Raw genomic sequence first — 12472 nt, forward strand, 5'->3', positions numbered from 1 at the left:
CTGTTACATCCTCAGTGCATTTGTTAATGTAGGCTGTAACAGTCTCTGTGTACTCCTGCAGGTCAGTGGTGTTGTTGTAAGTGGCAGCCCGCTTAAACATATTCCAGTCTGTGGTGTTAAAGCAGTCATGTAAAGCCTCTGAAGACCCCTCTGGCCACACTTGTATCTGCTTACAAACCAGTTTGGTGACTTTAACGAGCGGTCTGTAAGAGGGCATTAGCATAATAGTGATGTGGTCTGAGGCGCAGAGGGCGAAAGCTTTGTAAGCGCCTCTCTGGGTGGTGTAAACAAGGTCCAGTGTGTTATTTCCCCGTGTTGGAATGTCAGTGTGTTGCTGGATTTTTGGAAACACTCTTTAAGAGGGATGTACACAGCAAACAGCAGCATAGCTGTATATTCCCTCAGTAGATAGAACGGCCGGCACTTAACCATAAATTCCAACACTGGTGAGCAGTATTTGCAGACTACAACAGCATCGTGGCACCAAGCATCATTAATATTGCTCTGTCGGCATGATAGCACGTTAGCTGGTCGAGCTGAATGGCGCGGTCCGGGACACTGTCGCTGAGCCATGTTTCTGTGAACACAAAAACACAACAGTCCTTTGAGATGAACATAGAAGTCAGATGTAGTCCAGTTTGTTATCGGAGCGTGCGTTGGCCAGAACGATGGAAGGGATAGTGGGTTTGTGTGGACTAGCTGCTAGCCTAGCTCGGAGACCTCCGCGCTTACCCCGCTTCTGCTTCCTCTCACACCGCTTGAGGTGCCTCCATTGTGGGCGAGGTGCAGGAGTGGGGGTCAGTGATTGAATAGGCCTCTGGAGCAGACCCAGATCACTCAGCATCCACAGAGTTCAACTTAACATTGGCAGAAACAATGTCGAGGAAAAATGTTCAGCTATAAACATGCTTAAGGGCAGATAAACGCAACGAAGACGTACAAAAAAAACCCTGCAACATACAGGACGAAAAACACCGTTTGGTTGGGAGAGAGAAGCCGCTGCGTGTGCAAGCGCCACCATCTTGATTCACAATTTTCAGCCACAATCCTGCAGAATTTCACCCCAGTTTTGAAACTTAACCATCCTGTAGATCCAGTAACGCTTAGAGCTTTGTTAGCTTGTTCAGGTGTTTGATTACAGTTTGAGCAAGACTCTGCAGGACTGAGGTTGGCCACCCCTGTTCTAGTCACGTGAAGGGATTAGAAACTCAAGAACAGCAACGGTTTAGATCTTGCCAGTGATTATCAGTACCAGGTTGGTTAGAGCAAATCTTTAGCCACTTGATGCTACAGAGTTGACTTCAAAAGATAACATGGCAAGACAAGAGCTAGTAATTGAACTGAAATTAGTCACTTAGAGTTGGTACAAAGTTAAGCGACTCCACTTTCCCACCAAATTCTCAATGAAATGTTGGAGCAACTCAAACTTGAGCATCATACTGTGGTTGTCAACCAGGAAGCCTACTTTAAGCAATTCTTTATAAAATAGAGTTCACATAAGGTCTGTCTTTAGGGTTAAGTCAGTCAACTTCCCCATCCCTCCTGATTAAAACCTCAAGTACTAAGAGTGCCAGTTTAGCCACAAGGACAAACACATGTTTAAGTCAAAACAAGACAGAACAAAAACCCGGAAGCAAGAATAGGTTTCTTAAAGTTTATTGAAAACCAGGTGAAGTCTTGTGACGCTCTTGAACCATTAGGGGACCAAGTGAGGCCTTGCCTTCCCACTGAACATCTAGAAAAGCAAACACCTAGGTCAAATACAGCACTTAAAGCATCAAAAGCAACTTTGAAAGCAGCTACCTACCACTGAAAGCAGCAGTTCCACTATCAGGACCACATGTTGAGTCACAACAACCACAAACCTGGTGGTTTCCATCAGCTGCAAACCATCTGCAATGAGACACAAGTTAGACACCACACCTTTAAAACTAAGGTCTTTATTGCATAAACATACCCATTGGCAAAGGAACATGACTTGTGTCCAGCATCACTAGGTACAGAAGCAATAGTGGCCTTCAAGAGACAGGTTATATAGATCTGCAAGAGACTCAATTAGGTCAAACCCAAAGCAGCAGGTAAAACTCGAATTAACTCTTGACGCTCGTAGTACATACAGAATTACTGTTTCCTCCCTGGAACATGAATGCCTCCAGCTGGAACTGGACCTTGTCATACTGGGTTTGAGGCATGAACCGGGAGCTGGAAGACGTAGCCTTGGCATCCACAAAGCACCTTAAAGAACAAGAATGTGAGCTCACAGTTATATGACCTTAAAGGCATAACAGGAGTCCTGAAGAGCCTCAGGCCTGCAAAGTTTAACCCTAAACCTTGATTAAAAGCACTTTGCTTGTGGCATTTCAGTAAACTTTAGAGCTTGATTAGGTTCAGGAATTTGATTAGCGTGGGAACTCAAATGCACTTGATTTTTTTTCTGAGCTTTGGTGTTGTTGACTTTACACTTTAATCTTCTCTTGGAGCTGAACTCCGCAGTCCAGTGCAGGTCAAGATTTGAAGAATCCTGCTTTAGAGCATCAAGTGCAAAGGCTCCACGATGTACTCGGTGACAAAATTACAAGATGCACTTCAATCATGGAGTCACTTGACGCTATAGAGTTGACCCTAGTTATCAATTAGGACTAAGTTGCTATAAATGCCAAAAGCAAGATCAACTCAACAGCATCAACCTCAGCTACAAAGATTGACTCGGTCAACTACAGAACCAAGTGTTGAGACCTTACCCATCATCGTCAGGTGACAACAGCAGATACAATGAGCAACTCAATACCAAGAGTTCAACTTACCCATGATTATCAATGAAGGCATATCTCGGAAGGGAGTTCACATCAGGTACTTGGGTAGCCACACAGCTGTCCACAAACACACGCAGAGGCACATGATTGTACACCTTCACAGACGCCTCAATATTGAAGACATTACCCAGGAAGTAATAGTTTGAAGGCCTCTCATAGGACCAGTCATCTGCAAGAAGAACAGAGTTTAGGCAAAGCCACATTCACAAGGCCAAAGGTCCAAAGAAACTGCACCTACCCAACATGATCTTCAAGGAGAAGAGCAAGACATCTTCACCAACCTCTGTTGAGGCATAAGGAACCCAAGTTGGAACCAAGGCATTGCTGCTTACATTTTGAAGCCTGCAGTTCAAGACACAGTTAGTTGATCTTACAGTTGCAACAAGGCAAGAGGCAACAGTCACTTAAAGGGTCACTTACCTTTGATAGTGGCATTGAACGCCAACAATCGCGCCATCGGCACGGGTAATTGGAGTGCCAGCAAGTGCCTCGGGAGCGTAGGTAAGAGAGAACGTGTAGACAAGCTCATCCTGAGTTACCTGTAAGAGATGGAAGTTGTTACCAAGAGCATTCAACTCAGCCATGCTCTTGAGGTTATGCCACAGAATACTCATTTTGGGTTCCAAGGAACCTTTCAGTGAACGGTTCTTAAAGAACCAAACTCAGAGTGAAGAAATCTTCATTTAAGGGTTTAAAGGACATTCACAGAGTCACAAGTTCTTACCATCAGCACACTGTTGCAGTTCTGTAGTTCATACTCAAAGATGAGCACCCTAGATTCTGGATCCTGACCGACAACAGAACACCCTCCCAAAGACAAACCAGATGGCTGGATGAGGTGACCATTGCTAAACAAGTCCTGCTGTACCTCCACAAGAACACTACTCTCACTGCATTGAACAGCTACGCTACTGGGAGTCACGGGTTGCCTGATCTGGAAATCCACTGCCAACTCACTCTGAACCTCTGGAACAACTGGAAACCTCCAATCTAGAGGCTTGACTGGACCCTGCATCAGCTCCTTCTCCTGAACTCCAAAAGGACTCTGCAAGGCAGAGGTCATTCCCATAGGGTTCCAGAGTCCTCGAGGAGAAACAGCAGGACCTCCGGAAGCTAGATGTGATTTTGGGCTCATGCTCCTTGGACTTTGATGGTACTTCAAACTTCCCTGTGCATTGCTCAGATCAAATACAACAATCACAGCCAGCACTAACACACCTTGCAGGAATGCCATCCTAACAAACCTGGAATCAATGCCACAATACTCACCAGTGCTTGACTTTGCCTTTTATACAGCTTTGAATTAGGATGCCCCCCCCCCCCATTTCAGCTTAATTGATTACACTTGATTCTCCTCCGGACCTGGAGAGTTTATCTATTAGCAAATGAGAAAAAACAAACTGGAAACAAGAACAGGTTTAACAAATTTATTGAAAACCAGAAGTCTTTCATTGCTCTTGAACCATTAGGGGACAAAGTGAGGCTTTGCACCTGGAAAAGCAAACACCTAGGTCCAGTACAGCACTTGAAGCATCAAAAGCAAATTTTGAAAGCAGCTATCTACCACTATCAGGACTAGGGGTGGGGAAAAAAATCGATATTGCAATATATTGTTGTGCTCTCTGTCGCAATAAATAATCGATACACTAACGGCCAATATCGATATTTTATTACAACACAAAATGATTAATTTACCCGTCGTCAGTGTCACTGTCACTACCCAATATCTACCATTCTGTTTGCGGGGGGCGCTGTTCGAGTAAATAGGGGTAAAGTGGCGGAAGCAGCGGCCAGTGAAGAACACAAGTTATCTAACAACAACAGAGAAGAAGTGCAGAAAAAAGAGAAGTGAGAAGAATGGCGGAAAATAACGAAAAACAAGTCAAAGACGCACCCGCTAGTTGCCTGTTTCACACATACTCCGTCTGCAATGCGTATGCGTTGAGTATTTTTTTCCGCACCCATGTTAACGGATTAGAGCGTTCACGCTGCACGCGGTTGCTGTCCGGCAGTACGTCCCAGAAGCGGTGTGCAAGTGCATTCAAGTGCATTGAATAATACGTTGTTTATAATACGTTGAGTGTAAACGTGAATATATCTAGTATTGTATTAGTGTACTGTGATAAAAGAGTATCACAATGCTGAAAAAGCACGTGTGTATTTGAAATCAAAATAACGGATAAATGGTGTGTTTGTGGTAAACAGCCGCGGATCAGGAACGGACTGCAAACGTGTCCTGTGTGAAAGCAAAACGAGTCCGTGCTGCTTCTGCATCGCATACGTAACGCACACGGACTGCATATGCACTGCAGACGGAGTATGTGTGAAACAGGCGTTAGTGTTCCTCAAGAAGAATATGCCTTGATGAGACCACTGTCCAGGTTAACATAAAGCACTTTACAGTAACTTACTACTGACGTTTCAGTATCATGGTTTACACATGTTAGTTAATGTTCATGTTGTTTTTTAATGTTCAGGCACTTTTATCTGTCTGGCTGTACAGTGTTTACATTTAAGACCAGGAGGCAGTGAGTTATTATGCAAATGCATATTTCTTTGCACAGTGTTGGAAATGTTGGCATTAATAAATGCATAAGATTTCCTTATTATGGGTATTTTTTTCTTTTTCAGTCACATATATCATGATATATCGTTGATGAAATTTCTTCCAATATATTGAATATCGTAGATATCGTGAATCGTGATATTATCATTATCGTGGGCCACATTTCGCCACAGAATTGAATCGTGAGTTACCTGTATCGTCCCACCCCTAATCAGGACCATGTTGAGTCACAATGACCACAAACCTGCTGGTTCCCATCAGCTGCAAACCATCTGCAATGAGACACAAATTAAACACTGCGCATTCAAAACTATGTCTTAAAAATAAACATACCTATTGGCAAAAGAACATGACTTGTGTCCAGCATCACTAGGTTTAGAAACAATAGTGGCCTTTAAAAGACAGATGTAGATATGCAAGAGGTTCCACAGACTATTAACTTCTAATTCTTGTAGTACAAACACTGTACCCTTCCTGGAACATGAACGGCACCCATCCATGGGTTTGAGGCATGAAGCGGGAAATGGAAGACGTAGACTTGGCACCCGCAAAGCACCTGAAAGAACTTAATGTGAGCTTGAGCATTAAGTCACTAGATGTACTCCCAATTCTCAGTGACAAAGAGGTTAGAGTAACTCAAGAAGGGGTAGTTGAACAACTCAAACTTCTAGTAAAGGGGTGGCCAACATTGGTCCTAAAGAGTCAAAGTCAACTTTATTGTCAATTCTGCCACATGCACAGGGCATACAGAGAATTGAAATTGCGTTACTCTCAGACCTATGGTGCAGACATTAAATACAAACAGTAACATTAAATACAGTGAAAAAATACGAATAAGTACAAAAAAACATATAATGTATAAAAATGAAAAATACAATATACAAGTAAGGGCACATGGTAGAGAGTGCAAACCATGTAAACAATATAGTGCAACAGAGCTTGTGTGTAAAAATGTAAAAGTGTCAGAGCAGTCTTGTAACAGTCCTATGAGTAGTGTGAGGTAGTTGGCAGACCAATGCTGCGCAAAGTGACTGGTGCAGGTCAGTGTGTGTGTGTGTGTGTGTGTGTGTGTGTGTGTGTCAGTTCAGAAAGTTTGTGGGGCAGAAGAGGGGAGTGAGGGGAGTGGGGGCAGAGCAGGGAGAGAGTTGAGCTTCCTGACAGCCTGAAGGATGAAGCTGTCCTTCAGCCTGCTGGTCCTGGTCTGGAGACTTTGCAGTCTCCTCCCTGATGGCAGCAGGCTGAAGAAGCTTTGCATTGGGTGGGTGGGATCAGCTGCTATGCAGAGGGCTTTTTTGATGAGACGTGTGCTGTAGATTTCTTGGAGGCTGGTGAGAGGGACACCAATGATCCTCTCAGCTGCTCTGACTATGCGTTGGAGAGTTTTTTGGCAGGATGCATTGCAGGCTCCAAACCACACAGTGATGCAGCTCGACAGGATGCTCTCGATGGTTCCTCGGTAGAATGTGTACATGATGGGGGCTGGTGCTCTAGATCTTCTTAGTTTGCGGAGGAAGTAGAGATGTTGCTGTGCTTTCTTGGCCAGTGCAGTGGTGTTGTTTGTCCAGGAGAGATCCTCAGTGATGTGCACACCCAGGAACTTGCCCTGAGGGGCCCCCGTGTTAAGAATGATGGTGCTGGATGTGTTACTGCCGACCCGTACTGCTTGTGGTCTTCCTGTGAGGAAATCCAACAGCCAGTTATACAGTGAGGTGTTGAGCCCCAGCTGGATCAGTTTTTGAGAGAGCTGTTGTGGGATGATAGTATTAAATGCTGAACTGAAGTCTATGAACAGCATTCGGACATATGAGTCTTTTTTTTTTTTTTCAGATGTGTGAGAGCTGAGTGGAGTGCAGTGGAGATGGCGTCATCGGTCGAGCGGTTGGGCAGATACGCAAACTGGAAGGGGTCCAGTGAGGGAGGCAGGACAGACTCAATGTGCTGCATGACTAGCCGTTCAAAGCACTTCATGAGGATGGGGATAAGTGCAACTGGACGGTAGTCATTAAAGCAGGAGGGAGATGACTTTTTTGGGACCGGAATGATGGTGGTGGCTTTGAAACATGTGGGGACGACAGCCTGGGAGAGTGAGATGTTAAAGATGTATGTGAAGACATCAGTGAGTTTCACTGCACAGTCTCTCAGTACACGACCAGGAATGTTGTCAGGACCCGGAGCTTTGCGAACGTTGATCCTGCTGAGGGATCTCCTCACACTGTCCGTGGAAAAAGTCATCACCTGGTCACCGGGAGGGGGTGGGGTCTTCTGTGCTGTGGTGCTGTTTTGCACTTTAAAGCGAGCGAAGAAGGTGTTTAGCTCGTTCAGCAGGGAGATGGAGCTGTCACAGGTCTGTGATGGGGGCTTGTAATCTGTGATGGTCTGTATGCCCCGCCGCAGGCTCTGTGTGTCTCTGCTATCTTTGAGGTGACGAGATATTCCTCTGGAGTACTGTCTCTTAGCCTCTCTGATGCCACGGGACAGGTTGGCCCTAGCTGTCTTCAGGCTCGCCTCGTCTCCAGCTCTGAAGGCAGCATTCCGAGCTTTCAGCAGCCTGTATCCATGGCTTTTGGTTGGTGCAGACAGTGATGGTTTTGGTGACTGTTACATCCTCAGTGCATTTGTTAATGTAGGCTGTAACAGTCTCTGTGTACTCCTGCAGGTCAGTGGTGTTGTTGTAAGTGGCAGCCCGCTTAAACATATTCCAGTCTGTGGTGTTAAAGCAGTCATGTAAAGCCTCTGAAGACCCCTCTGGCCACACTTGTATCTGCTTACAAACCAGTTTGGTGACTTTAACGAGCGGTCTGTAAGAGGGCATTAGCATAATAGTGATGTGGTCTGAGGCGCAGAGGGCGAAAGCTTTGTAAGCGCCTCTCTGGGTGGTGTAAACAAGGTCCAGTGTGTTATTTCCCCGTGTTGGAATGTCAGTGTGTTGCTGGATTTTTGGAAACACTCTTTAAGAGGGATGTACACAGCAAACAGCAGCATAGCTGTATATTCCCTCAGTAGATAGAACGGCCGGCACTTAACCATAAATTCCAACACTGGTGAGCAGTATTTGCAGACTACAACAGCATCGTGGCACCAAGCATCATTAATATTGCTCTGTCGGCACGATAGCACGTTAGCTGGTCGAGCTGAATGGCGCGGTCCGGGACACTGTCGCTGAGCCATGTTTCTGTGAACACAAAAACACAACAGTCCTTTGAGATGAACATAGAAGTCAGATGTAGTCCAGTTTGTTATCGGAGCGTACGTTGGCCAGAACGATGGAAGGGATAGTGGGTTTGTGTGGACTAGCTGCTAGCCTAGCTCGGAGACCTCCGCGCTTACCCCGCTTCTGCTTCCTCTCACACCGCTTGAGGTGCCTCCATTGTGGGCGAGGTGCAGGAGTGGGGGTCAGTGATTGAATAGGCCTCTGGAGCAGACCCAGATCACTCAGCATCCACAGAGTTCAACTTAACATTGGCAGAAACAATGTCGAGGAAAAATGTTCAGCTATAAACATGCTTAAGGGCAGATAAACGCAACGAAGACGTACAAAAAAAACCCTGCAACATACAGGATGAAAAACACCGTTTGGTTGGGAGAGAGAAGCCGCTGCGTGTGCAAGCGCCACCATCTTGATTCACAATTTTCAGCCACAATCCTGCAGAATTTCACCCCAGTTTTGAAACTTAACCATCCTGTAGATCCAGTAACGCTTAGAGCTTTGTTAGCTTGTTCAGGTGTTTGATTACAGTTTGAGCAAGACTCTGCAGGACTGAGGTTGGCCACCCCTGTTCTAGTCACGTGAAGGGATTAGAAACTCAAGAACAGCAACGGTTTAGATCTTGCCAGTGATTATCAGTACCAGGTTGGTTAGAGCAAATCTTTAGCCACTTGATGCTACAGAGTTGACTTCAAAAGATAACATGGCAAGACAAGAGCTAGTAATTGAACTGAAATTAGTCACTTAGAGTTGGTACAAAGTTAAGCGACTCCACTTTCCCACCAAATTCTCAATGAAATGTTGGAGCAACTCAAACTTGAGCATCATACTGTGGTTGTCAACCAGGAAGCCTACTTTAAGCAATTCTTTATAAAATAGAGTTCACATAAGGTCTGTCTTTAGGGTTAAGTCAGTCAACTTCCCCATCCCTCCTGATTAAAACCTCAAGTACTAAGAGTGCCAGTTTAGCCACAAGGACAAACACATGTTTAAGTCAAAACAAGACAGAACAAAAACCCGGAAGCAAGAATAGGTTTCTTAAAGTTTATTGAAAACCAGGTGAAGTCTTGTGACGCTCTTGAACCATTAGGGGACCAAGTGAGGCCTTGCCTTCCCACTGAACATCTAGAAAAGCAAACACCTAGGTCAAATACAGCACTTAAAGCATCAAAAGCAACTTTGAAAGCAGCTACCTACCACTGAAAGCAGCAGTTCCACTATCAGGACCACATGTTGAGTCACAACAACCACAAACCTGGTGGTTTCCATCAGCTGCAAACCATCTGCAATGAGACACAAGTTAGACACCACACCTTTAAAACTAAGGTCTTTATTGCATAAACATACCCATTGGCAAAGGAACATGACTTGTGTCCAGCATCACTAGGTACAGAAGCAATAGTGGCCTTCAAGAGACAGGTTATATAGATCTGCAAGAGACTCAATTAGGTCAAACCCAAAGCAGCAGGTAAAACTCGAATTAACTCTTGACGCTCGTAGTACATACAGAATTACTGTTTCCTCCCTGGAACATGAATGCCTCCAGCTGGAACTGGACCTTGTCATACTGGGTTTGAGGCATGAACCGGGAGCTGGAAGACGTAGCCTTGGCATCCACAAAGCACCTTAAAGAACAAGAATGTGAGCTCACAGTTATATGACCTTAAAGGCATAACAGGAGTCCTGAAGAGCCTCAGGCCTGCAAAGTTTAACCCTAAACCTTGATTAAAAGCACTTTGCTTGTGGCATTTCAGTAAACTTTAGAGCTTGATTAGGTTCAGGAATTTGATTAGCGTGGGAACTCAAATGCACTTGATTTTTTTTCTGAGCTTTGGTGTTGTTGACTTTACACTTTAATCTTCTCTTGGAGCTGAACTCCGCAGTCCAGTGCAGGTCAAGATTTGAAGAATCCTGCTTTAGAGCATCAAGTGCAAAGGCTCCACGATGTACTCGGTGACAAAATTACAAGATGCACTTCAATCATGGAGTCACTTGACGCTATAGAGTTGACCCTAGTTATCAATTAGGACTAAGTTGCTATAAATGCCAAAAGCAAGATCAACTCAACAGCATCAACCTCAGCTACAAAGATTGACTCGGTCAACTACAGAACCAAGTGTTGAGACCTTACCCATCATCGTCAGGTGACAACAGCAGATACAATGAGCAACTCAATACCAAGAGTTCAACTTACCCATGATTATCAATGAAGGCATATCTCGGAAGGGAGTTCACATCAGGTACTTGGGTAGCCACACAGCTGTCCACAAACACACGCAGAGGCACATGATTGTACACCTTCACAGACGCCTCAATATTGAAGACATTACCCAGGAAGTAATAGTTTGAAGGCCTCTCATAGGACCAGTCATCTGCAAGAAGAACAGAGTTTAGGCAAAGCCACATTCACAAGGCCAAAGGTCCAAAGAAACTGCACCTACCCAACATGATCTTCAAGGAGAAGAGCAAGACATCTTCACCAACCTCTGTTGAGGCATAAGGAACCCAAGTTGGAACCAAGGCATTGCTGCTTACATTTTGAAGCCTGCAGTTCAAGACACAGTTAGTTGATCTTACAGTTGCAACAAGGCAAGAGGCAACAGTCACTTAAAGGGTCACTTACCTTTGATAGTGGCATTGAACGCCAACAATCGCGCCATCGGCACGGGTAATTGGAGTGCCAGCAAGTGCCTCGGGAGCGTAGGTAAGAGAGAACGTGTAGACAAGCTCATCCTGAGTTACCTGTAAGAGATGGAAGTTGTTACCAAGAGCATTCAACTCAGCCATGCTCTTGAGGTTATGCCACAGAATACTCATTTTGGGTTCCAAGGAACCTTTCAGTGAACGGTTCTTAAAGAACCAAACTCAGAGTGAAGAAATCTTCATTTAAGGGTTTAAAGGACATTCACAGAGTCACAAGTTCTTACCATCAGCACACTGTTGCAGTTCTGTAGTTCATACTCAAAGATGAGCACCCTAGATTCTGGATCCTGACCGACAACAGAACACCCTCCCAAAGACAAACCAGATGGCTGGATGAGGTGACCATTGCTAAACAAGTCCTGCTGTACCTCCACAAGAACACTACTCTCACTGCATTGAACAGCTACGCTACTGGGAGTCACGGGTTGCCTGATCTGGAAATCCACTGCCAACTCACTCTGAACCTCTGGAACAACTGGAAACCTCCAATCTAGAGGCTTGACTGGACCCTGCATCAGCTCCTTCTCCTGAACTCCAAAAGGACTCTGCAAGGCAGAGGTCATTCCCATAGGGTTCCAGAGTCCTCGAGGAGAAACAGCAGGACCTCCGGAAGCTAGATGTGATTTTGGGCTCATGCTCCTTGGACTTTGATGGTACTTCAAACTTCCCTGTGCATTGCTCAGATCAAATACAACAATCACAGCCAGCACTAACACACCTTGCAGGAATGCCATCCTAACAAACCTGGAATCAATGCCACAATACTCACCAGTGCTTGACTTTGCCTTTTATACAGCTTTGAATTAGGATGCCCCCCCCCCCATTTCAGCTTAATTGATTACACTTGATTCTCCTCCGGACCTGGAGAGTTTATCTATTAGCAAATGAGAAAAAACAAACTGGAAACAAGAACAGGTTTAACAAATTTATTGAAAACCAGAAGTCTTTCATTGCTCTTGAACCATTAGGGGACAAAGTGAGGCTTTGCACCTGGAAAAGCAAACACCTAGGTCCAGTACAGCACTTGAAGCATCAAAAGCAAATTTTGAAAGCAGCTATCTACCACTATCAGGACTAGGGGTGGGGAAAAAAATCGATATTGCAATATATTGTTGTGCTCTCTGTCGCAATAAATAATCGATACACTAACGGCCAATATCGATATTTTATTACAACACAAAATGA

General features: G+C 44.9%; 2 protein-coding genes across 2 annotated transcripts; both read right to left on the reverse strand.

Moving 5' to 3' along the window:
* Positions 1 to 1655: 1655 nt before the first annotated feature.
* LOC141296232 (zona pellucida sperm-binding protein 3-like) lies at positions 1656 to 4047 on the reverse strand. Its single transcript, XM_073827504.1, has 8 exons — positions 3538 to 4047; positions 3234 to 3352; positions 3052 to 3155; positions 2805 to 2982; positions 2118 to 2235; positions 1958 to 2040; positions 1808 to 1893; positions 1656 to 1735 (listed from the first exon to the last, which is right to left on the reverse strand). The coding sequence occupies exons 1-8, from the start codon at positions 4045 to 4047 to the stop codon at positions 1656 to 1658; spliced, it is 1278 nt and encodes a 425-aa protein (XP_073683605.1).
* A 5582-nt stretch (positions 4048 to 9629) lies between these two features.
* Positions 9630 to 12021, reverse strand: LOC141296233 (zona pellucida sperm-binding protein 3-like). Its single transcript, XM_073827505.1, has 8 exons — positions 11512 to 12021; positions 11208 to 11326; positions 11026 to 11129; positions 10779 to 10956; positions 10092 to 10209; positions 9932 to 10014; positions 9782 to 9867; positions 9630 to 9709 (listed from the first exon to the last, which is right to left on the reverse strand). Exons 1-8 carry the CDS (start codon positions 12019 to 12021, stop codon positions 9630 to 9632), a joined length of 1278 nt encoding a protein of 425 aa, XP_073683606.1.
* Between the last annotated feature and the right edge of the window lie 451 nt (positions 12022 to 12472).

This window comes from Garra rufa, chromosome 21, assembly GCF_049309525.1.
Source record: "Garra rufa chromosome 21, GarRuf1.0, whole genome shotgun sequence".
Lineage (NCBI taxonomy): Eukaryota > Metazoa > Chordata > Actinopteri > Cypriniformes > Cyprinidae > Garra > Garra rufa.